The 25,147-nt window shown below is 39.3% G+C and overlaps 2 protein-coding genes across 7 annotated transcripts; both read right to left on the reverse strand.

Moving 5' to 3' along the window:
- Positions 1 to 133: 133 nt before the first annotated feature.
- LOC144043339 (SERPINE1 mRNA-binding protein 1-like) lies at positions 134 to 13,752 on the reverse strand. Its single transcript, XM_077556870.1, has 9 exons — positions 13,371 to 13,752; positions 10,452 to 10,638; positions 10,221 to 10,361; positions 7,962 to 8,033; positions 4,139 to 4,213; positions 3,807 to 3,984; positions 2,611 to 2,676; positions 1,837 to 2,022; positions 134 to 1,541 (listed from the first exon to the last, which is right to left on the reverse strand). Exons 1-9 carry the CDS (start codon positions 13,624 to 13,626, stop codon positions 1,482 to 1,484), a joined length of 1,221 nt encoding a protein of 406 aa, XP_077412996.1. The 5' UTR covers positions 13,627 to 13,752; the 3' UTR covers positions 134 to 1,481.
- On the reverse strand, positions 13,642 to 24,733 carry LOC144043340 (3-keto-steroid reductase/17-beta-hydroxysteroid dehydrogenase 7-like). 6 transcript variants are annotated; one of them, XM_077556872.1, is made up of 9 exons: positions 24,572 to 24,708; positions 22,485 to 22,688; positions 22,318 to 22,410; positions 22,127 to 22,241; positions 20,210 to 20,404; positions 19,996 to 20,100; positions 19,865 to 19,921; positions 19,689 to 19,787; positions 13,642 to 13,790 (listed from the first exon to the last, which is right to left on the reverse strand). In XM_077556872.1, exons 1-9 carry the CDS (start codon positions 24,604 to 24,606, stop codon positions 13,680 to 13,682), a joined length of 1,014 nt encoding a protein of 337 aa, XP_077412998.1. In that variant the 5' UTR covers positions 24,607 to 24,708; the 3' UTR covers positions 13,642 to 13,679. The 6 variants fall into 6 exon arrangements, with proteins under 6 accessions (XP_077412998.1, XP_077412999.1, XP_077413001.1 ...); XM_077556873.1 differs by lacking the exon at positions 13,642 to 13,790 and adding an exon at positions 15,326 to 15,786 and having other exon boundaries at positions 22,318 to 22,375; positions 24,675 to 24,733; XM_077556875.1 differs by lacking the exon at positions 13,642 to 13,790 and adding an exon at positions 15,326 to 15,786 and having other exon boundaries at positions 24,675 to 24,733.
- Between the last annotated feature and the right edge of the window lie 414 nt (positions 24,734 to 25,147).

Here is a 25,147-nt window from a genome sequence, read left to right on the forward strand (position 1 = left end):
GAACATTGGAGGGTACATGGCTGAAACAATGGAATAAAAAATGATATATTGGAGGTTCGAAATAAACGTAGTTGTGTTTACTTTCTGTAAATGCATTATTATTATTTTTGCACAATGAAGAGTTCACTTTCCATAGAGTACATATTACACCTCTAAAGCAATTTATTAGAACAGGGATGTTTGCACAAAGTTTTACCGTCATGTGGCTCAAACAGTCGTACATGGGAGAGAAGAAAAAAAAATAAAAAACTTCAGCCCTCTTACCAGTGCATCACCAGCAAGTCAAAGCAGAGCACCGCATTTCAAATACAGCACTTTGTACTACTAACTTAGCTACACTTCAAGCCCCTCCCATCGACCAAATACGAGGCTCTCTGGCGACGCGGGTGGCTCCACGTTAACAATAGTTTACATTACATTCTGTAGATCCTGATTGTTCCACAACAACAGCAGACATTATGCAATAGTGTTGCTGCACTCCAAAAAAAATAACAATACAACCTACAACCAAACATGGTCTACAGAAATGGGTGGGAGTCTTCAAAGAGACTTGAGATGCGGTGGACATTACACATGCTCCCAAGAACCGCTCATGGTTTTGACCATGTGTGGCAGACCAATACTTTTCTTAGTAACTAGCAGTCACAGTAGCACAATCAATCACACACTCACACACACTCTTGACATAAGAAATAAAAATAAAAGCATTTGTTTAGTGGTCCTGAATTTACAGGTAGTACAGTCCGTATGAGCTAAGAGGACCAGCCTAAAAATACACATCCTGCAAACAGGCGGCACATCTGGATCAGGGGGTACAAAGCAATACTAACCACTGGTCCACGATTTATTTAAAAAAATAAAATAAAATTCCTACCTCCTCCCCATCAAAAAAAGAGGCATTTATTTTCACTGCACAACAAGCAGAAAAATCCCAAGCATTTTTTTGAGTAGGATAGCACTGTTGCCTGGTTACCCATCCTCACTTTTTTTGCCTCTCAAAAGGAAATGGTTCGTCAGGATAATAACACTTTTTCAAAGTCACACTTGAGCTATCTATGACACGTTTCATATGTAGTGTAAGTGCAACCACATCGGTGTGTATTGGCGCACTGCGAGGGAAGAAAAACACTCCAGTTCAAAGTCTTCTCGGAGCTTATAACACTGAGCTCAACCAGATATACTCACACTTGAAACAGCAACATTGCAGAAACAATGGATGAAAAAAAAAAACCCAGAATGAAAACATCCCCGCTGTCATGTTTCAAAATACAAAATGTCAGTGTAACAACAGGTCCTTTTCCACTTTTTTTTTGTCTTGTTCTCAGGTAAAATTTAAGTCCTCTTGGTGGTGCGAGTAGGGGATGACTGTCTTTTTTTTTTTTAGTCATTCAATTTTGTATATATCTGAGAATGTGGTAAGCATGCAAGCCTCGTAAATGGAGGGGGGTGGGGCGAAAGGGCTGCTGGCTTTAAAGGAGCCTTCAGGCCAGGGCGGGGAAGGCCTCGGGGTCGTCCACGTTGGGGACCGACACGCCACTTGCCTGGTGGGAAAACAAGAGATCAGGTTAGAATTTAACATTTTATAAAAAAATATAAATCAATCTAATAAATAAGATGTAATTTTAAGATAAAAATTGCAAACTCCTCCAAGGCTCTCCTAAGCAACGATCGGTATTGATAATTGGTGCTGGAAAAGTATTGCTTGTGGATGAGCCCCATTGTCAGCACGCGCCGACACAAGCAGCTTTTCCACATCAGTGCTTTTAGGCTTAGCCGTTTATTATGATTGCGCCGCAGCGAGCACATTTTCAGCTTTGTCGTTGCTAGCGCTGTTACCTTTTCAGAGCGCCCTCCGCCGCGCGCCGGCCTGCTGCCTCCCCCGCCGCGGCCACCCCTGCCCCCGCGAGGGCCCCCACGACCACGGCCGGGACGGCCCAGGTCTCCGAAGTTGATCTCCAGCTGAGATGTGATGTCGTTGGCCGGTTTGCGAAAGTGGTGGTCGGCAGATTCATCAGTGGTGCCCTGTGCACACAGTAGGCAAAGTTCATATGCAGTTTTTTTTTTATTAACTTATTCACTGCCATTGACGGCTATAGACGTCAAAAATTCATTTTAACTATTTCTATTTAACATATTTTTTCCACATTTGTTAACAAGAGTGTGAAAACCTAGATTTTTTTATTGTACATTTAGAACAGATATAACATTTGTGATTAATCGTGAGTTAACTAATGTAGTCATGCGATTAATTACAATAAACAATGACCTGACGCTCCTAATTTTTAATAATCTTTTCCTTCTTTTTATTTTTAATCGCATTAGGCAATTAATTTTTAAAAAAAATTGTAATTAATCACATGACTTCAATAATTAACTCATGATTAATCACAAATTTTACATCTGTCCTAAATGTTAATTTTTTTTTTTTTTAAGGTTTTCATACTCTTATTAACAAAAGTGGAAAAAGTGGAAAACTAATAGAAATAGTTCAAATGAATTTTTGACGTCTATAGCCGTCAATGGCAGTGAATGAGTTAAAGGGCTTATTTCAATTGTACAAGTTTTTCATTGACATGTCATCATCGTATGGCTAATATTATAAATACCCACCTTTTGGTACAGAGAGTGTGCATCGACTTCCGTTTCTGTGGAATCAATCAGAGCACCAACAGGCCTCTGAAAATTCAACATATAAAACGTCAATGCAGAGTTTTTCAACACTTTGAAGTCACACTAGCACAGGGATCTGCAACCGGAGGCTCCGGAGTCCCATGTGGCTCTTTAGACCAGGGGTGGCCAAGTTCGGTCCCCGAGAGCCCCGATCCTGCCTGTTTCCCTCCTGCAGCACAGCTGAATCTAATGATCAGCTCGTCAGCAAGTTTTGCAGAAGCTGGATAACGATCCTGATCATGAATCAGGTGTGTTAAAGGTGCGAAACATGGAAAACAGGCTGGTGGATAGGGCCTCTCGAGGAAAGAAACTTGGCCACCCCTGCTTTAGACCCTCTCCTGTGGCTCCCTAAAAAAAACTTTTTTTTTTTACATATTCATATTTATTTTTTAAATAAAATATTCTTTAAATAAATTAATGATTTTGGTAAAACAAATTATTTAATATTAAAAAAAAGTCCACATTTTTGAGTTTGACAAGGGTTAGGGTTAAAACTTTTACAAATTACACCCCAAAAAAGTGACCATAAAATGTCCAAAAAGGAAGAGGAAAAGCACAAAACATTACCATGAAATGTCCATTAAATTGCCTAAAATGTCAGGGAATTGAATAATAAAAAGCAGAAAAGAAAACATTTAAAAAGTAAATATAAAATGTCCAAAAACAGAAGAAATTGGTACAAAATTGCCCCCACAACAAAGTCAGAAAATTGATTTGAGAAAAGCATGGAAAGAAAATGTTCAAAAAGTAACCATAAAGAAAAATGGCCACAAAAGTGCAAACAATCTCGGAAAATTGAGAGCAAGAAAGGCAGGAAAAATGTCCCAAAAAAGAAAAGAGAGAGGCATAAAATTACCATGTGTCCATAAAATTGCCAAAAATGTCGTAAATTTGACAGAAAGGCAGGAAAGTCCAAAAACATTTGAAAAATTCCAAACACTCACACAAAAAATCCAAAAACGAAAGGTAGAAGAAAATAAATCTCTAAGTATTGGCTGCTGCATATGTTGGTGTTATGGTGCAGCTCTAATGAGCTCTCGGCCCCTCAGTACATTAGACACAAACACACTTTTTCGCTCATCACAATCTTCGAATGTCTTGCGGCACCAGACACAGTAAAGGTTGCCCATACTCACATCTTCGCTCTTGGACTTGTGCAGCACGTATCCTTTCTTCCACTGACTGTCTGCACCCTCGTTGGGCTTCCGGATGTTGAACTCCACTTTGGTCCGCTCCTTGTCCTGCATGGCCTTCCACTCGTCCAGTGTCATCTCTCGAGGACTTTCGGGTTTCACTTCTTCCGCCTCGTTTTCCCTGCAAAGCCCGGTCGGTGCACGACAAGGTCCATAACAATGTTCTTATCTCATGTCGATGTCGGGATAGAAATGGAATGAGACTTGAGAAACGAAAACCAAAGTGTCAAGCCTCGCATGTGGGAACGCAATCAATAACCGAAGTGAGCACTCACTTGTTCTCGGAGCCAGCAGGTGCGTGTTCCTCTCCTTCCGGGGTGGTCTCGGCAGCAGGGGTTAGTTCAGCCTCGCTGAAAGACATTAAGAGCATCCGTTTTGAGTTGCGCAACCTTTGCTGAACTGCGTCATATATTTAACAATGAAAACAAAAATCAATTGTGCGCTCTTATAATGAAGAACATTTTGTTGAAATGCGGGCCTGTTCAGTTAAATACAAAGCTATGAACTCATTCACTGCCATTGACGGCTATAGACGTCAAAAAATCATTTGAACTATTTCTATTAGTTTAACATTTCCCCCCACTTTTGTTAAGAGTATGAAAACCTAGATTTTTTTTATTGTACATTTAGAACAGATATAAAATGTATGATTAATGGTTAGTTAACTAGTGAAGTCATGTGATTAATAACAATAAAAAATAAATAATCGCCGGACGCCCTAATTAAAAAATAAAATTAAATAAAAAAATTAGGGGCGTCAGATTAAAATTTGTAATCGTAATTAATTGCATGACTAATCAACAATAGAAAACGGTTAGTTCCACCGAAATGCTGTTTTGAAACAAAAAGCGGAGAAAAAGAGCTTTTTGTGAAACGATGTTATTTCATGCACTCTAGTGAATTCTACACTTCTTTTCGTCCATGAATGATGCCACAAACACCTAAATAGTGCTTTACTGTAAAACACTTACCACCAACAATGAAAAAGTGTTTTTAGATTGCAAAATATGTTTATTTCCATTCAACAGTGTAACAATTTGACAAAACAATTTCGCAAACTATTTACAAATGTGTGCAACTGTGGTACTATTTACAATTATGTGGATGTTTCAAATACAGTTTTTCTTTTTGTAACGCTCCCCTGCGTGCAATGAGAGGGAGCAGGATTTGCACAACAGAGTAGTTTCACAACCGATTGTCCGTTTCGCGTGCAGACGTTACACTTTCTTGACTGCCTTTTTTTCCGGGGAATAGCAAGTAGCAGACTGTACCCACTCCTCCGATGAATATGCATTGGACTCGGGGCACTCTTCGTCGTCCGATTGAACGTCCGCCTGAGCGTGCTTGGTTGTGCTCCGCGTTTTCCGGCGTTAGCATCGCTAGCCCGTGAACCTTTATGACGTGGTCATAGCCGCCGCGTCAACGCTTCCAACTTCGGCGTCAACCTCGGAGTCACCATCATCATCATCGATGATGATCATCATCGATGATGATCATCGCCGTCATCAATGTGCTCTTTAGCGTTGGTCGATGCCTTTCGTCTTTGAAAAAATTTCCCAAGTGTGAGCTGCTTGCAACCGGTCGCCATTGTTCGCTTCTTCAGCCATCTAGCTCCGTCTCACGTCTTCTACTGCCGCGTCAATGCTTGCAACCTCGGAGTCACCATCATCATCATCATCATCATCATCGATGATGATCATCGTCGTCATCATCATCGATGATGATCATCGTCGTCATCATCATCGATGATGATCATCGTCGTCATCAATGTGCTCTTTAGCGTTGGTCGATGCTTTTCGTCTTTGAAAACAACTGCTCGAGCGTGAGCTGCTTGCAACCGGTCGCCATGTTCTCTTCCCTTCCCCAGCCATTGTCCCCTCTAGCTCCGCCTCACGTCTTCTGCTGACGCCTACCCAATCTTGTCAAAAGAGAGTCATTGCTGCCATCTAGGGGCCAAAAATAGTCATTAGGCTAACTAGATCTGCTTGAAACTTTCACCACAGCTGGCCAAGGCTTTCCTCCACCCGTTTAAAAAAAATAAATAAAAAAAATTGGAGAACGTCTTTAAAAAAAAAAAAAAAATTCATTCATTGCCATTGACGGCTATAAACGTCAAAAACTAATTTAAACTATTTCTATTAGTTTAACATTTTTTCCACTTTTGTTAAGAGTATGAAAACCTAGAATTTTTTCATTGTACATTTAGAAGATATAAAATGTGTGATTAATTGTAAGTTAACTAGTGAAGTCATGCAAATTATTACAATAAAAAAAATGTAATCGCCTGTCGCCCCAAATTTTTAATAATCTTTTATTTTTTAATGAATTTATGGCAGTGAATGAGTTAATATTTACAAACAAAAATGACGTCCTCCCGTTTTTGCTCTGCGTGAAGGTCCAAATGGTGAAAATATCACACGAATGATTCCCAAGTAGCTCCTTTTAAAATAGTCAACTTGAGATTGAGACTCCTGTTTTGGTTCTGAATGTTCAGCTGGGATTCAGTTGTTGTTCAGTGCAGGGGCTAATATTTTCGGGCGGGTTCCAGGGTCTAGACCACTGCAAAATCTGGTAAAATCCTAAACTATTTTCATTATACAAGTAGATGCTGTTCAGGTAGTGATTTAAAAAAAAACAGACTGTAATATATAAATGATATGCAATTGCTTGAGTGACTTATTTTCAACATGGCCCTTGAATCCTTTGTTTTTTCTGTAGGTGGCCCTTGGAGGAACAAGTTTGGATTCAACCTGTTACACCACTTGGGTAGAGCACCACTATGACTGGTACACCAGGAAGACAAAAAAATGTGTCAAAAAGTGGTACAGTATGAATATTTGTAGACATTCACCAAGGCTGAGCAACAAACAAAAGTTTATTTATCCGTGTGGAAGTTTGTGTAATAGGCTGCATTAGTGTTGCACGGGATCCCGGTACCAGTACCGCACCTCGATTTTTTGGCGTCAAAAACGGCCTTGGCATCATTTTTTTTTTTATAGCACCGGTACTCCCCCCCCAAAAAATTACGAGACAGCCCGCCAACTCTGTTTTAAAAGCGGGTACACATACACGCATGGCCGCCCGTCTACCGATATACGGAAAACGCCTTTAGCAGCACACCTCTTTCAGCTTGGGTGCGAGAGGGCTCAGGAAGATGGCTTCACGCACTGAACACTGACGAGCTCGCTGGCCGTGCACTCCTCATTGAGAAGTACGACTGGAACTTTTTTTCTTCTACGGCCGCGGCAAGCAAACCGACGTGACGTTTTGTAACAAGAGCAAATGTTTTTTCGCAGTGGACTCAAGGTGCGTTCAATGAACAGGCACAAAGTAGGAAATCACAGATATGCGTAGAAAAAGCTCAGATGACTGACAGAGCGACCGGTTGTGACATTTTTTGACACTTCCCATAAAAAATAAGGCGAGTGTGAATTATTTTGTACCCAGTTTGTAGTATTTGATTACACGTTTGACTAATTGTGAGCGGAATGGAAGAACAGAGACCTGCAACATTACATTGAGTCATGGGACTCTGTATTACCAATATTTAAAACGGATAACAACAAATGCAGTCAAGAATATGGCATGCAATGTCAAAGCACATACAGTATATACTGTACATAAATTAACATGTATAGATCCCAATATTTTGAATGAATAAAAATAATTTTGCTGCGTTGTGTCGATGTACCGTTTCAGTATAGAGGTATTTGAAGGAAGTCAAAATGTTGGTATCGTGACAACACTAGGCTGACCCCGAAGAGGTCAAAGATGACTTTGAAAAGTCTTGATGCAAAAGACAGCGATCTCTTGCCTTGCCAACAACCAATTCCACCAATTTCAGGAATAATAAAATTGATTAACTGATCCAGTAGTGCTTTATGGAAATGGAATTAAAGTACAAGCCTGAGACCTCAGAGAAATGTTTTGATAGAAACGAGGCAGGGATATCTTTGTTGGTTTGACATGTCAGCTGACCAACGCATGGAAATAAGTTTAGTCACTGCCGTGGTATCCTTCAACACTCCCAACTCTACACTTGGAGCCCACAGGAATGCAAATGAGTGCGTGCGCGAGTGTTAAAGAGTGAATTCTCACCTGGCTTCCTCCTTCGCATGTCCCCAGTTGTGTGAGCCGCTGCCACTGCGCTTCTCCTCGCTCTTCTGATTTCTGAGGCAAGGCCATTCAAAAGTCAGATAACATTGAACGCATGCAGTCGACAGTCATACTTTGTGACGGGGGCTTCAGTTTACGACCCAGTTTCGTTCATATTGCTGCTATATAAACAGAATTTGAAAGCAATTCGGAATTGCAATTTAGAATTTTTTTATATTCACTGGTGTGGAGGCATTAGTAACAGACCACGATGTGGAAACAAAAAAAAAAAAGTATTTTGGAGCCATATGCTCAACCTAACAGGAAGTCTGCCATTTTGATTTACCTTGGAATACCTTTGGCCTTTTCTAAAGATCATATTTTTAAATCATTCACTGCCAGTGACGGCTATAGACGTCAAAAATTCATTTGAACTATTTCTTTGTAACTTTTTTTTCTTCACCTTTGTTAATAAGTATGAAAACAACAACAAAAAATTATACATTTAGAACAGATATAAAATTTGTGATTAATTGTGAGTTAACTAGTGAAGTCATGCAAGAAATTACAAAAAAATGTAATCGCCTGACGCCCCTAATTTTTAATAGTCTTTTCTTTTTCTCTCTTTTTTTAAAGTAATTTTATTTTTTGTTTTTAATATATACTGTATATATATTTTTTTTTTAAATAAAAGATTATTAAAAATTAGGGGCGTCAGGCGATAATTTTTTAAAATCATAATTAATCGCATGACTTTACTATCACATGTTTTAGATCTGTTCTAAATGTACAATAAAAAAATCCTAGGTTTTCATACTCTTAACAAAAATGGGGAAAAATGTTAAACTAAGAGAAATAGTTCAAATGAATTCTTGACGTCTATAACCGTCAATGGCAATGAATGAGTTAATGAACTCCTGCTACAGAAATGATCTGATCATTTTCAAACTTTGTGTGTTTCATATAAAGATGTTTAAAATAAAGTTTTTTAGTTTTATTTTGTGGCACACTGTTGCCGTGCCGACTCACTGGTTGCACAGAAAAATTATGCTGCTTTTGAGCCCCAAACCTGGGCTAAAACTCATGAAACTTTGCACACACTTCAGACCTAGCATGAACATCAATATTTGAGAGATTGCTTGTGAAATTTTTAATATATGGCACAATAGCGAATCCTACACATTTTTGACAAAGAAAGAATTCCTGGTTGTACGTTTCACTAACACAAGACCTACAAAAAGTATTTTATAACAATATGCTAAACCTAACAGGAAGTCAGCCATTTTGCATTTATTTAGGAATTTTGTTCCATTTTTGGTCTTTTATAGCGTTCCAAAACCAACTCCTCCTACAGAATATATATTCATCTAGGGCTGCTCGATTATGAAGAAAATATTCATCACGATTTATTTGGTAATAATTGAAATCACGATTAGGACAATCATTTGTTTTTTGGTACAAAACAAGAAAACGTTTATTAAACATGTAAAAAATATAAAAAGGCAAATAAATGTATTTGAAACACTATAATTATGCAAGTTCCCTTTGGACCAAACAAGATTTATTGAATTAGTCATTTGAAAATAAAAAAGGTGCAAATATATACATTTAACCAATTCAAAATTAGTATTAATAATCTTTTATTTTTTGTTTACGGTTATGCCGAATTTGTAATTGTGGATTGTAATAACTGAAATTGTTATTGAATTTTGATTAATCGCACAGCCCTACAATCATCTTCAAACTTTTGGGCGTCTCATCTAAAGAAAAGTTATTGAAAGTTTTGACTTGACTTGCTGTTGCCGTGGCGATGCACTGTTTGCCGTTTTTGAGGGTCTAAACATGGGAGTAAATTCATGAAACTTTGCACACACATTAGTTTTAGATAGTTTAAAAGTTTTTTTTGTTGTTGTCCTATTTGCCACTGGGCCCTTTATATCTGCTTGCAGTTCTAATTTAAGCTGCAGTTGTGGTATTGCTCATCGGAAAAATCTAAGTCACTCCTAAAACTATCTACAGATTTGTGTCTGATGGTTTTGTGCAACGGGTAACTGTTTCTTTGGTATCTAAGCTCATCTGATTTTGCAGGGGAAAATATTTTAATGCACTTTACAACTTAAGCTTTTTGGATTTTCAGAGATCTTTCCAAGGCAGGTGGCTTTCTTTTCTTTTCTTTTTCTTATAAAGAAAAAAGTAATTCTGAAGAACACTAAAATACAAATACGTCACAGTAATGGCAATCATTCAGAAATCCGGACTCACGATTTGTCAGTGCCGCTGTGTCTGTCAAAGTCTCGTTTGCCACGGGAGTCAAAGCCTTCTCCTCTGCCCATGCCCCGCCCCCGTCCACCGCGCCCACCTCGGCCGCCGCCACGCCCTCTCGGGGGTCGGTCTCCGGAGGGCCTGAAAACAAGGAACAGCAAGAGAAGCTCAACCATGCTCTTGCATTCGTGCACTTAAAAAGGTCACGTGACGCTCCATGGCTATTCTCACCTGTCTGCAGAGAAGTCGCCGCCGCCTCCCTCTTGCTTGTCCTCGCTGGGTTTCTCAAAGCGTCGCTCACGAGGAGGTCTGCGGTCTGGCCTCTTGTCTCCGGGTCGGCCCTCCCCTTGCCCCCCCTGGTGCTGGGAGCCCTGGTGACCTTGCTGCTGGTCTGGCCGTCGACCCACTCGCCTCATGCCTGTCAATCACACAGCACAGTTTTGTGAATCTTGGGTTGGCATCGCTCACTCTTTGATGCTGGTTTAAAGGAGGTGGACGTGTTTTCTTTCATAAAAAAATCAAACAGCTTCAAAGTGACTGTGATTTGTTTAGAACAAAGAATCCAGCTTGGCATTGCCCTGACCCGGAACACCTTTTTCTTCTGTTACCTCTTCGGCTGTTGCTGCTTTTTTCTTCCACGCCGCTGCAGCAGCAGCTGAAGAGGTGCCAAAGAGGTAACAGTAGGTGTTCAGGGTTCAAGGCAGTGCAAGCTTGAGGGGGGAAAAATGACGGTTGTATAGTTTTTCCCAACTTATGTGAAGTAAACATGTTATGAAAGGCTCGTTTTTCCCGTTTTTCAAATTCCAATTCTTTAACTAAAAAAACGGGATGGCTCGTTCTCGTTCAACAGAGACAGCAACACTGCCTCTTAGTGGACTTTACGTATGTGTTTGTGAATAAAGGTGTCTACTGATCGACAAACTCGCTTTCAGCAATTCACAAGCAAAATTGAATATTTACAACATGTGAAAATCGTGGATATATTGGAGTGCATAATTTTGAGACAATTCTCTGGCCCCATTAAAGTGAACAAAATAATGATCACACAAAGCCTGTCATCTTTTAAAATTACATAATACAATCAACCTGGTAATCAGCCAATGCCTGCTGCAGAAATATTATTAGGGCTGGGCGATATGGCCCAAAAAATAAAATCTCGATTTTTACAGACATTCAGGACGATTACGATCTTAATCTAATAAACCCAACAAGCATTTATTTAAAAATGTCATTTATTCAAAAATAATTCCTGTGCAAAATGTTCAGACAACAATAATGTATACTGATTCTAAATTTGTTTTGACATAAACTTAACATTCATAGTTTTTTCTTAAAAGCCACAATTAAGTTGTTGGTAGCTATTGTAAACATATCTTGTAAACCGCCCATCCAGCATTCTGCCACAAAATTACATTTGAATGTAACAGAACATAAGAACAACAGCTTTTAATAACCCAAAAGACAAAATTCAATTTCACGATTTAGCACATTTTCAACGATTAGATTTTTTAAATGGCGATGTATCGAATTAATTTGATTTATAGCTCAGCCCTAGTCGTTACAATAATTTTTTTTAGTTTATATATTTTGAGTCACTGTCAATCTTTACAAAGCAATAGAATGCCAATTAAGTCAAGCTTACATCAGCAAATAAGGTCATGCTGTACCTCCCAAATCCGCCAAAAAGGGTGAGACAACTTGGTCGCACCAGTGCTACCACTTCAAAAGTGTAGAACCCTGCCTTATATTATATTTTCTTTTTTTGCTATCAAATTGTTCAACAACAGGAGCACTCAGCTGAAAACGTTGTCGTAAACATTAACTACTTACACTGTAATTAGGGCTGAACAATTTTGAAAACTAGCCTAATTGAGATATTCTTTCCTCAATAATTCACTCATGATTCATTTTCGAGGTTGACGGTGCCCACTGGCAATGGCAATATAAGGGAATCCTTGGATGAAAATTCTTCCCCTAGTCCAGGGGTGCTCAAGTTCGGTGCCTGTTTCCCTCCCGCAGCACAGCTGAATCTAACAATCTAACAATCCTGATCATAAATCAGGTGTGTTAGTAGAGAGAAACATGGAAAGCAGGCTGGATAGGAGCTCTCGAGAACCAAACTTGAGCACCCCTCACCTAGTCTCTGGACCCAAACAGTTTGAGAACCTGGACTTGTTAGATATTATTAACATTTAAATTCTTTAATTTCATATATTAACCATTGTTATACATTATTAACATTTTAATTATTTATATTAACCATGCCGAAATGTTTTGTAGATGTGAGGTAGTGTTGAACTCAGTATAATTTGACCTTAAACTAAGCTGGAACATATTGTTTAGTCTAAAAAATTCCTTCTCAGCGTTCTGTGCGAAAACACATTTGGTCCTTGAGAACAGAATCTGTCTCGAACACACACCCCTGACTTTGTTTTCGCCATCGCTCACGGAAAAGTACCCAGAGAGTATGTTTTGTCTACAAATGAAAGAGAGGTGGTCTGTTTAACTATAAGAAGCCACTTTACACGCGGAAGAGACACATTCGGCACTCTGAAATTCCACCTGTTATGTGATGTTTGGAGCCTGTCACGATGTCCAGAGATCTCTGTTAGATTAAATCATTTTTGCAAAGGTGTTTTTTCTTACATTAAATCTGTCTTCAAATTTTTGGAACACGCAAGGAGGACAAAATAATTTTATTCCTCTTCAGACTACAAGTATTTAACTCGAGTTGATGAAACATAAATCCGCAACTGCTGTTAAATCCACACACTAATTTAGACGATTCTTCGATCAAGCAACCACGCAAACGTTAATTACGGCCAATCCTCATCCGTGTTTACGTCGAGCCGCGGACCAACTCCGAGCATCATCCGGACTAACGCAAACATCCCAGCAAGATGTGTCCGCCACGCCGTGCATGCACGAGTCGCTGCCTGTGACGTGAACAGTTACAGCAACGAGTGAAGGACTCCACCACCTCCATGTGTCCTCCAACAACAAACGAACAGGCAGGCAGGCAGGCAGGCAGGGCTCAGTGTTGACCTCCCGCCGACCGACGCTGTCCAGCAGCAGCTAGCATGTTAGCAAGACAATCGAGCATCACACCAAAATAAACACAAAGCGACTGTGTTGCGCGTGTTTGTTTACCTTCTTTTTTCAGCTGCACCGGAGGCTGGGACTCCTCCTTCTTATCCAAGAGCGGGTTCTTCCTGTCCTTCTGCGACTCCTTCTTGGGCTGCTTGGCGGCTTGAGTTGCGCTCTTAGCGGAGCCAGCAGCGACCCCCTCCTTCTTCTTGTTTTCGGCAGCTTTCAGGATCTCCGACGGATCGGACTCGTCGTCCGGTAACTGGTCGAACCGGTTGGTTACGACACAGCCGAAGCCTTCTTGCAGGTGGCCGGGCATGATGGCGCCCCTTCAGCTGGATTCACCTCCGATTCGACGAGGCTTGATGCGAGCTAGTCGCTGGATGCTGCCACAAGATGGCTGGGAGATCGGCCCCTTCTCTTCCGGTGCGAGACAACATCCGGGACACAGGGAGGCGCGCGCCAGAACGAGCGCGCGCCCGCCTGCAATGTTTTTATTGACATTATGTAATGACTCATTTTCATGTCTGCATAGAGTAATCTGCTTTTTAATTTCCCATTGGGTATCACATGCACGGACAGCTCCCAGTCATGTGATTAGAAAACAGCATCTCCTTAACATGGACAAAAACGTTCAGCATTTTTATTATTATTATTTTTTACTAAGCTTTAATGGACATTACGAGCACTTTCCGCTTCAATCACAGCATAGAGCAGGAGTTAAACTTTTGGCCTAGGGATGCCCCCCACCCTATTCAAATTCTAATGAAGGCCACACAGTAGAAAAATGAGACAGGTTGTTTTGAATCCTTCTGGCCTTCCTGTGTGGAGTTTGCATGTTATCATGTACTTGATTGAAGGCTCTAAATCACGTGTCAAATTTCAAGGCATCTGGGCCATATCTGGCTCGCGAAAGTAAATTACGTGAATCGATTTTGTTTATTGATAAAATACCACCTTCACTTTTGAAAACGTTAAGATATTGCAGCTTGCAAATTACCAATCCCCCATAAAACAAATTTTATAATATTTCAACAAACAATTTTTACTGGCCTTTAATTAAGTCATTAATCAATTTGTTGTGTCATGTAAATCATACATTTATTTGAGTTCACAGTCATAATGACCCTCTGAAGGAAACCAATATGGTTCGTGAAAAACTGCACCTTTTATTCTGAATGAGACCATTGTTATGTTAAAAAAAAGGGACTATATTTTCAAAAATCTTTATTCATAGAAGAGGGATAACAGTTTCAATCGTATCAGAGGTTTTAATTCACCCAAAGCCAAATGGAGGAGTAATTAGTTTATGTTTTGTTCTATTGGCATGTCAGTCGCCATATGGAGGTAACTCAATGCACTATTTTAAAATGATACAACATAATTTTGGTGATTTATTTTGCAGACCCCCTGGGTGTCCCCTGAGCCCAGAGAACCACTGGCAAGGGGTCCTAATGCAAAAAAAAAAAAAAAAAAGTCCTCCACTTTGAAAATGCTGTAGCAGCTGTTCCTGAGATTACGTTGGATTCATGAGTTAAAAAAAAGAAAGAAGAAGCAGCAATTAAATGGTCAGCAGGGACATGGTGAGTAACAGCTGGTGGAAACACATCTGTCTGTCCTCCGTGTCCTCTCACCCACTCTGGTTCACAAAAGTGTCACATTTAATGCCTCCCACTCAAGCCTAAATCCACAGCCTCTTCCTGGATACTTTATTGCTTTTAGACTATGTCACTTACAAAAATAGCAACAGCAGACTAGCAATAATAAGCTTTTGGACGTCACATACCCAGATTTTTTTTCTTTTCTCATAAGGTCTGTACCAGCCAAATATTCATCCATTTATTTTCACGAACACCTGTCCTCATTGGAGTCATGGGTGGGCTGCAGCCTACATCAGCTGACTAGGTGAGTAACAGGGTTTATCAGTATTAAGTATGGTGCATATCATTCAAATGCAAATAAGCAAAAAGTATACAATATGCTGGTTGAATAAATCCAGACCTCCATTGTAAAAAAAATCATTTCACACATTATTCATTTTATTGAACATGTCCAAAGAGAGATGTTTTAGGCCGAGAATGATCTGTTTAACCAGCACTGAGGCAGTTGGCTAATTCCACAAATTAGCCATCAGCTCCGTTAATGACACCATTGTCGTCTATTGTGGGCTGGGACGAGATTAGCAATTCACCGGCTGAGTGCATTTTTACTGGGTTTGTCTGTTGAATATCTGTGACTAAAGGAGGCTAATGATTGTGGAAAAAGTATAACTGTGCAATTATTTACTCTTGATTAAAACTACACAAGCATGAATCGATAGCACAGTTTGTGTTTTCCGTGAACCCTTCCATTACGTCGAACACACATTCATGTCATTACACTCAAGTTGATTTAGGCCAGTGAGTCTTCTCCTGATGTCTTTCTCCAACTCAAGTAGTTTCTCGTAAAGCAACTCGCACATATTGTCGTCAATGTCCATCTGACAGAACACAAATGGGATTGTTACATGCTGTATAACGTACGTAAAGCGTTGTTTGAGGGCGTTAATGCGGTGTTCATAATGTTTGATACTTTGCAATATCACAAGGACACTTTGCCAGCTCTAATTAGATTCAATACAACATTAGTATGAAAGAAATTCTGCTTTTACAAAGATAATGCTCAGTTTTCAGCGTTGTGACTGTAACAGTAGTGAGTTTACATCTTTTTTATTACTATTGAAAAGTGAATTAACTCATTCACTGCCATTGACGTCAAAAATTCATTTGAACTATTTTTATTAGATTAACATTTTTTCCACTTTTGTTAACAAGAGTATGAGAACCTAGAATTTTTTTATTGTACATTTAGAACAGATATAAAATGTATGATTAATCGTGAGTTAACTATTGAAGTCATGCGATTAATTACAATTTAAAAATGTAACCGCCTCAGGCGATTTAAAAAAAAGAAGAAGAAAAGATTATTAAAATTAGGAGCGTCAGGTGATATTTTTTTTAATCGCAATTAATTGCATGACTTCACGAGTTAACCCACAATTATTTTTTTTTAATATCTGTTGTAAATATCCAATGAAAATGTTTTTTTTCTAGGTTTTCATACTCTTGTTAACAAAAGTGGAAACAAATGTTAAACTAATAAAAATAGTTCAGATTAATTTTTTTACCTCTACAACCGTCAATGGCAGTGAATGAGTTCATGTAAACTGCCACTTATTGAACAAATAAAAATAATCTGTTTGATTGACAATGTAAACCGCATTTTAGCATAGCATCCATTTACATTCCACTACAAACCACCACAATTCTCAACACATTTGTTAGGCAATCTGACAGTGTCAACCACAACTGATCAAAATTCTTTACAGTAATATGTTTGCTGCGTCTCCACTAGTCTAAACATGGAATTCTGATAATTATTGGGTATGTGGAAATATATTAAGCAGCAAAATCCACCAGTTTTTTATCCATCTCAGGCGGCGGCCATTTTGCCATTTACTACCGAGTGAAAATGACATCGCAGTTACGCAGGGCTCAGGCAACGACCAACAATGGCTCAGTTTGTGAATGTCACATGACCAGTGGCGAAGCAACATTCCCCAGGGGCCCCAAGCAAGAAGGGATCAGGTGCCCCAGCATCCCTTGTATACATATTTCATTTTAAAATTTTGCACATCTGCACCTTCAATAAGCAATCACCATTAATTGTGCTTCATTCAAGTCACTGTTTTCATTTGTTTAACCTTAGCAAGAAACCTAAGCGAGCCAGAAAACAGTAAAATAAAATGATTAAATGTCTTACTGTACATGGTAACAAAAAAAAAAGAAATCATAAAAGCATTACTATACATGCCTTATTAAAAGGTAATGTTTTTTAAAAATGCTTTACTACAAGTGGTCATTAAAAAAAAAACGCCTTACTATAAACATTGTCGTTTACCAAAAAAACGCCTCATGGTCACTTTTTTAAATAATAAAAGCCTTACTATATACACATTATCTTTTTTGAGAAAGAGGAAAAAGCCTTACTATACATGCAGTGTTTCCCACACCATGTTAATACTTGGGCAGGCCACCCAAGTAAATTGGCCACCACCCAAGAAGTTTTTAACTCTTTTACTGCCAAAAACGTTAAATGACGTTTAGTAAAAACCTACGGAGGAGTGCCAAAGAAACGTTAAAAGACGTTCACCAAGTTTTTTTTGGGGGAAACGGGTGGAGGAAAGCCTTGGCCAGCTGTGCTGAAAGTATCAAGCAGATCTAGTTAGTATAATGCCTATTTTTGGCCCCTAGATGGCAGCGATGACTCTCTTTGGACAAGATTGGGTAGGCGTCAGTAGAAGACATGAGGCGGAGCTAGAGTGTTGAGGGGACAATGGCTGAGGAAGCCATAATGGCGACCAATGCTAAAGAGCACATTGATGACGACGATGATGATGATGGTGACTCCGAGGTTGACGCCGAAGTTGGAAGCGTTGACGCGGCGGCTAGGATCACGTCTTAAAGCCTCACCGGCTAGCGATGCTAACGCCGGAAAATGCGGAGCACAACCGAGCACGCTCAGGCGGACGTTCAATCGGATGACGAAGAGTACCCCGAGTCCAATGCATATTCATCGGAGGAGTGGGTACAGTCTGATCACGGAGAAGACACTGGTTATGGACTACAGTGCCACTATGAATGGAGCGGATAAGATGGATCAGAACATCTCTTACCACCCGGTATAGGAACTGAAGGACATGAGGAAGCCAGACGTAACACCACCGTAACGTCACCGTATCATGATCCTGAGAGTAGACTTTATGGCAACATGGCCAAACACACACTGCAGTATATACTTGCTATTCCCCGGAAAAAAAGGCCGGCAAGAAAGTGTAGCGTCTGCAATCGCAGTGAAACTAATCTGTTGTGCAAATCCTGCTGCGTCTCCTTGCATGCAGGGGAGTGTTACAAAAAGAAAAACTGTATTTGAAACGTCCACACAATTGTAAATAGTACCACGGTTGCACACATTTGTAAATAGTTTGCCAAATTGTTTTGTCAAATTGTTTTGTCAAATTGTTACACTGTTGAATGTAAATAAACATATTTTGCTATCAAAAAACACTTTTTCATTGTTGGTGGTAGAGTTTTACAGAAGTAAAGCACTGTTTAGGTGTTTGTGGCATCATTCATGGGAAAAAAAAGGTGTCAAATTCACTTGAGTGCATGAAATAACATCGTTTCACAAAAAGCTTGATTTCTCCATTTTTTGTTTCAAAACAGAGCATTTGAGTGAAACTAACCATTTTCTATTGATTACTGAAAAACGGAATAAGGTAGAAACAAACTTTCTTTTCTGATGAAAGATGAGAGTCCAATCTTTCATTTTGTAGTATGTGTGTTTCCATAGTCCAAACACAACATTTTCTGTGGACCTTGAAAGATCAGTCAAAATGCTTAAATCGGCTGGCACTGGCGACATCCCGTTTCTGAAAACGTCTGGCAGTCAAAGAGTTAAGAAAATGTATCAAAAATATAGTTAAAAGGTGTTGCGACAGGATATTCCGCATGTAACGTTAGTTCGCCGTCACTCACTTGTGGATCGTGAGGCTAGAGGAGACGTTGTAAGAGGACTGATACCCACCTCCCGTCCAACCCGCCTCCCATCCCCACCGCCGGAGTCCACCCACCCAAGTAGATTTCAAATCTGGGAAACACTGACATTTATTATTATTTTTAAATTAATACATAAATAAAAGTACATGGCCGTTTTTTAAATGTATTTATTTATAGTTTTATTATAAATGGTTTGGGGGGGGGGGGGTTGTTGGTTTTTGAACTTGTTTTATACATGGTCGTTTAAAAAAACAACGCTTTACTATACATGTTTTTTTTTAAAGGATAAAAAAAAAAAAACCTGACTCAGGAAATATGAGACGGTCAATTGTCATTGCTGCACTGTTAATGTGAAGGATATGCAGTTTGTGTCAAATCTGTTGGCCCTCTGGGGGCCCCTGCTGGCTAAGCGCCCCCAAGCAATTGCCTGCCTTGCCTGTTGGCAAGCCACGCCTCTGCACATGACCTCAGAACTCAGAAAACAAGTGATTGGTCATTACCTGAGCTCTGAGCAACTGTGATGTCACTGTCAGTCGACAACAAAGGGCAAAATGGCCGCCCCCTGATTTTGCTGCTTAATTAATATCCCCAAAATACAATTGTAATCAGAATGCAGTGTTTAGGCCAGTGAAGGCGCATAAAACACATTATAATTGTAATGAATAGTTTTGAGTTGACTTTCTCATTAATAATTTGTGAAGGCATCATTTTTGGCACCGTTTTCAAATTGCCTCTTGCAAACAATATGGCCTATTAGCACAATAGAAGTCTTTGAGATACTTACTTGTCGCGGCTCTGTGTAGTTTGCTCCAAATCCTGATGTTAAGCTGTGATATTTTGCCCGTGGGTCCAGAGATTCTGGTGTTTGAAGGAAAAGCCAATGCTGTGGAAGTGGAAGAATAATTTGATGTTTAAAAAGCTTACAATTTAGTCTTCCTTTTGACGGGTTTCTTGACTTACCAGTGACGCCGCTCCGTTATGTGGTGTAAGGGTAAACGTATTAGTGAAGATCCTGATCTGCTCAACACAGAAAATAGCAGGTGACGCTTCAGAAAAAGGCAACAGCGGCAAAAAAATCAGCTGGCACTCACCAGCCACATGATTGGCATGATGAAAGTCCAGAAAAATGAAGGCAGGATGCCATAAGTGAGATTGGTCATCACCAGTCCTGGACATATCACAGAGGAGAAAAGCCCCTGGGGAAAATAAAGAAAATGTTGACGCACAGGAAATCCTTGCAGAGGCCAACGGCGATACATTTCAAAAAGCTTTAATATGTGAAGTGCTTCATGTGCGAAAACAAACCTGGCTGTTCTTGTGTCTGTTGAGGGCAACACTGAGCATGTCAGAGGCATACTTGGAGGAGCTGTAGGGCTCTGTCCCATTTGCATGCTGGATGTCCTCAATGCTGAAGGCAGTGCGGCGAGCATTACTTGAAGAGGTCCACACGACACGCGACATGCGACCCGCTTCACACAACAGAGGTTCCAGCTCTCTGACCTTGCACACAAAGATGAGTGTTAAACCTGAAGACTGCAGGCAGTAGAATGCAAAAGTACAAGTAATGTCCAGTTTGTACGATATTGTCATAGATTTGTTTCCCCTCTACATATTTGGTGGTGTGTCGTGAGGTTTTTATAAAGGGGTGGGAATCTTTGAATGTCTCACAATTCGATTCGATTCCAATTTTTGAGTGTGCGATTCGATTCAGAATCAATTTTTGATTAGGAACCATTTTTGATTCACAATGATTTGATTAACAATGATTTTTGCTTACATTTATAGATGTTCAACAAATTGTAATGATCTACTCCAGTCTGACTCGCTAATGCTAATCAGCGCGCTACTCGCGGCACTTTTATCACTCAAAAGAACGGCTCCACGCTGCAAAAAAAACAACTTTTATTGGAATAACTTGATCGTGACTTTTTACTTCTACTCTCTAATGTGGCTACAACTTAACAGTGAAGCAGACCGCGTGGAACCACACTGCCCCTAAGTGACCAAATCGGGTAAAACATGAACTCCCAATAAAGGCACACACAAACAAAGGGAAGACAGTATAAAATAATTAAAATAAAATTGATTTTAGGACATTTAAAATCGAATCGTACTAAGTGAGAATCGGGATTTTTATAAGAATCGATTTTTTGGCACACTCCTAGTTTTTATAATGTAATGTAAAATGTGTGCTTTGGCTCCGTAAAGTTTAGGAAACACTATTTCATGTTGCCAGTCGCTCCATCTTAAAAGAACAATAATAAGTCATTCCTGCTACGAGGGGTCTCTCAATCTAAATCATCAATAATCAAAACTCTAGTTTCAGTTTTTTGCTCTTATATTTGTGCATTTTATGCTGAGAGCGTGTGCAACATCAAATATATATATATATATATATATATATATATATATATATATATATATATATATATATATATATATATATATATATATATATATACACATATGTATAATATATATATATAATAATAATATATACTTATTTTTGTATTTATTTCCATACGTATTTTTTACTTATTTTTTGACTCATTTTTTATTTTTTACTTTTATTTATGTATATATTTATATACATATATATATATTTTTTTATTTCCATTTGTATATAATTATTGAATTATAATTTTTTATATCCGGTTTATTTTCATTTTTTATTTATTTTGCCATTTTTGGTCCTCCATAACAAGTCAGTGTTGTGTAGTATCCACAAAGCGGTCCAACAATAAATAGAATAGTAAAAACTGTATCCTATGGACTGACTAGGGACCATTTATTTGGACTACTGCAGATCTGAGTCCAACCATTTTAGTTGTTGATGTCCCTCTCACAGGGTAGAGAGGTGCTTTGATACGGAACAATCTGTGTTTGATCTTATACTCCCCACATCTAGTGACTCGGTTCAAAATGTACTCCCTATTCACAATATTTGTGGCACCTGCACAAGTCTAATGCAGGGTCCCCCCCCCCCCAGTGCTTTACAAGTCACTCCTCCCCGTTACGTTGACAAATACTTTCCTGGCCCGAATTTAATGTAATCACAAACATGCCCTTTTTATGAAAGTAATTAAGGTTAATGAAATATCAGACACTGCCCCCTGTGCATTAATTTATTAATTTTGAGCACAATGCTTTTAAGCTCTGCCTCTTGGTGTAGCAAAGAAAAGTATATTATCAAATAATTGGATAGTTTGGTTGGGTGTTTACCAGGAGAAAATGACCAAACAGGTTTGTGGCGAAAACTTCCTGCAGACCATCAGAGTTGATCCGGTCCTGCTGTGTTAAAAGACCCTCTGCTGTCGCGAACATGTTGACCACGTTTCTGTTGATGGGAGGGTACACGTTACATCAGTGCGCGGGCTGTTAGCTTTAACAAATGAGTAACAAACTGAATTTACCTTGAGAACAAACCTTTGAAAAATGCTTTTATATCCACTTGTGGATTGGGCATTATTCCTGCATTTAGATACAAAAAGTCAATTCTTTTGTACCTGCAGAAAAAAAAAATCTAAAATGAATCCATCAAACGTGTCAAATGAGGTGCAGTATGTGTCAATGTATCGACCTGGCTTTGAGTTCTCGGGCAGCAGCGAGTACTGACTGCGCAGAACCCACGTCGAGGTGCAGCAAGTCCACATGGGCCCTGGCGTGGGATGCCAAGAGGGCAGAGCGGGCAGCCTCGGCCCGCTGCATATTTCTGCACGCCAGACACAAACGGAGCTGGATGTGCTCAGTGAGAAGCCTTTCACATAAGGCAAGACCAATGCCGCTGCAACATGAAGAACCAAACAAAGAATGGCAGAGAATGATGCTGACAGTGGCACTGTGGCAGGCATTGCTTTTTTTCCAGCACTACTGAGTTTGAAAATCCTGGGAAATTAGATTGACGTGGCAACACATACAAGCGTCTTTAATAACCACTGGTTACTGACTAACATTAATTTAAAAAAACAGCCGCCTCTTCTTTTTATGGAGTCAAGCCAGCCGCTCTTCATTTCAAGTTCGCCCTTTCTGTTTGTCATTTTCTAGGATTTGCGGTAGTATGCGCAAAGGGACGCTGGCGCGGAGCACGACATCCGGTTTTCAAAATAAAACTCCGATTTTAAAAATAAAATGTTACTGACAAGCAGTTTAAAAGATTCTTTTTTTAAATGGAAAACAGTTCATTCAGTATAATATATCACTAATTCACGTTTTATTGTTAATGCACTCTTTTGGGGTAAATCGGTTTCATGACCTGGTATTGAGCTAGAATGTTGATATGTACAGTATTAAGTTCATAAAAAATAAGAGAAGACCTAAAAATACAAATTAAACGGTGTGCATCATTCAGCAGACATGCCACTACGATGACTGATTTGGGGTCAATAGGTCACATGACCTGGAAGCTATTGAGCAAAAATGTTATTTTTTTTCAGGAAAAAATCATAAAAAATAAGTAGTGATCTAAAATGGAAAAATTAGGGTTGTGCATCATCCAGCAGTCAGGCTTTTTAAGGTAGAAAAGCGCTATTTAAAAGAAGTAACATTTACCATTTATTGGTGACAAAGTCCAAAACACACATCAGTGCTGCATCATAGTGGCATGTCTGCTGGAGGTTGCGCACCTCTTATTTTTTCATTTTAGACCTCCTCTTATTTTTTGTGAATTTTTTTCAAAAGAAATGAGCATTTTTGTTCAATAGCTTCCAGTTCATGTGACCTATTGACCCCAAATCAGTGCTGCATCGTAGTGGCATGTCTGCTAGATGTTGCACATCTCTTTTTTTTTTCATTTTCGATCTCTACTTATTTTTAATGATTTTTTTCCCGCAAAAAATTACATTTTTGCTCAATAGCTTCCAGGTCATGTGACCTATTGAGCCCAAATCAGTGCTGCATCATAGTGGCATGTCTGTTGGATGATGCACACCTTTTAATTTTAATTTTTTACGTCTCCTCTTATTTTTTATGAACTTAATACTGTGCATATCAACATTCTAGCTCAATACCAGGTCATGGAACCTATTTACCTCGAAAGAGTGCATACCCAATAAAACGAGAATTAGTGATGTATCATACTGAATAAACTGTTCTAAATAAAAATCTTTTAAACTGCTTGTCAGTAACATTTTATTTTTAAAATTGGATTTTTATTTTGAAAACCGGATGTCGTTCTCCGTGCAAGCGTCCCTTTGCGCATACTACCGTAAATCCTAGAAAGGGGCAAACAGAAAGGGCGAACTTGAAATGAAGAGTGGCTGGCTGGCTTGACTTCGTAAAAAGAAGAGATGGCTAGCTTTACCGTAGCTTTACCTCTTTGTCATTAGATCAAACTCTGACAGTTGCAGTTGCAAAAGGCCCACATATCTAACGTGATCACTAGGCTTTTCGTACCTACTTACAAGTGATGTAACGTACACACATTTGCAGTTTGAGGGGCGTTTGTTTATGTTTGATCATTGTGATTTATGATGATTAATAAATCAATGGTTATCCATACAATACTATGTCGTATCATGAACTGTTTCCATACTTTATTACGCAAAACAAATGTTTATGAAATGTTTTTAGTAGAAGACTCACAGAACTCGAGCCACCTCAATGAGATCACTGATCACAAATTCCCGATGATTTCGCTTCGATATGGAAATAACATGTACATCAATTTACCTGTTTGCGCCGGTTACAATAACAACTTTCTCCATGTCCGACTGCGGGTTGTCACCGGTAGACTAACAACAGTTTAATAATGAATGAGACAGTAACCGCTTACGTGGGAGGGGTGGTACAGTCCCCATGGTACCATGGTTCGAGTTCGTTGTAAACAAGGCAACCAATCCATGTGCACGAGACGATAACGTGGTATGACCAACTCGCCAATCAGTTTTGAACTACGGCGAGTGACTAGAGCCAAAAGACAAGCGACTCTTTGCTGGCCTTTCTTGCCCTCCCGATTTCCTTTACAAGAGAAACACAATTTTTATTGTCTTAATTCAAATATAATGAGCTTTGCAGGGGTGTTAAAAACCTCCACCCTAATAAATAATTTTCATGTCTGTGTAGAGGCGTTTAAATGCTTGTTGCCCTCTAGTGGAGCAAAAGAATGACGCAGTTGGGTCCATATCACTACTTTAAAATCGAACCAGGCCTGAGCATTTACCACAATTTACCAAACAATGCTTTACAGATCATATACTGTATATATTTGCAAAATTAAAATTCACCTTCAATTTCTGAGTCATTGTA

This window comes from Vanacampus margaritifer, chromosome 2, assembly GCF_051991255.1.
Source record: "Vanacampus margaritifer isolate UIUO_Vmar chromosome 2, RoL_Vmar_1.0, whole genome shotgun sequence".
Taxonomy (NCBI): domain Eukaryota; kingdom Metazoa; phylum Chordata; class Actinopteri; order Syngnathiformes; family Syngnathidae; genus Vanacampus; species Vanacampus margaritifer.

Bases quoted from the DNA above. Each gene is read 5' to 3' on its own strand.
- LOC144043339 (XM_077556870.1), bottom strand. From the start codon at position 13,626: ATGCCCGGCCACCTGCAAGAAGGCTTCGGCTGTGTCGTAACCAACCGG. The intron at 10,362-10,451 runs GTGAGAATAGCC...CCTTGTTTTCAG, and splicing joins GGCGACTTCTCTGCAGACAG to GCCCTCCGGAGACCGACCCC. The intron at 2,677-3,806 runs GTGAGTATGGGC...TTGAATTTTCAG, and splicing joins ACAAGTCCAAGAGCGAAGAT to AGGCCTGTTGGTGCTCTGAT.
- LOC144043340 (XM_077556871.1), bottom strand. From the start codon at position 24,606: ATGGAGAAAGTTGTTATTGTAACCGGCGCAAACAG. The intron at 20,405-22,126 runs GTAAACACCCAA...TTTGTGTGCAAG, and splicing joins TGTTTGGTCATTTTCTCCTG to GTCAGAGAGCTGGAACCTCT. The intron at 20,101-20,209 runs GTTTGTTTTCGC...TATTTTCCCCAG, and splicing joins ACAGACACAAGAACAGCCAG to GGGCTTTTCTCCTCTGTGAT.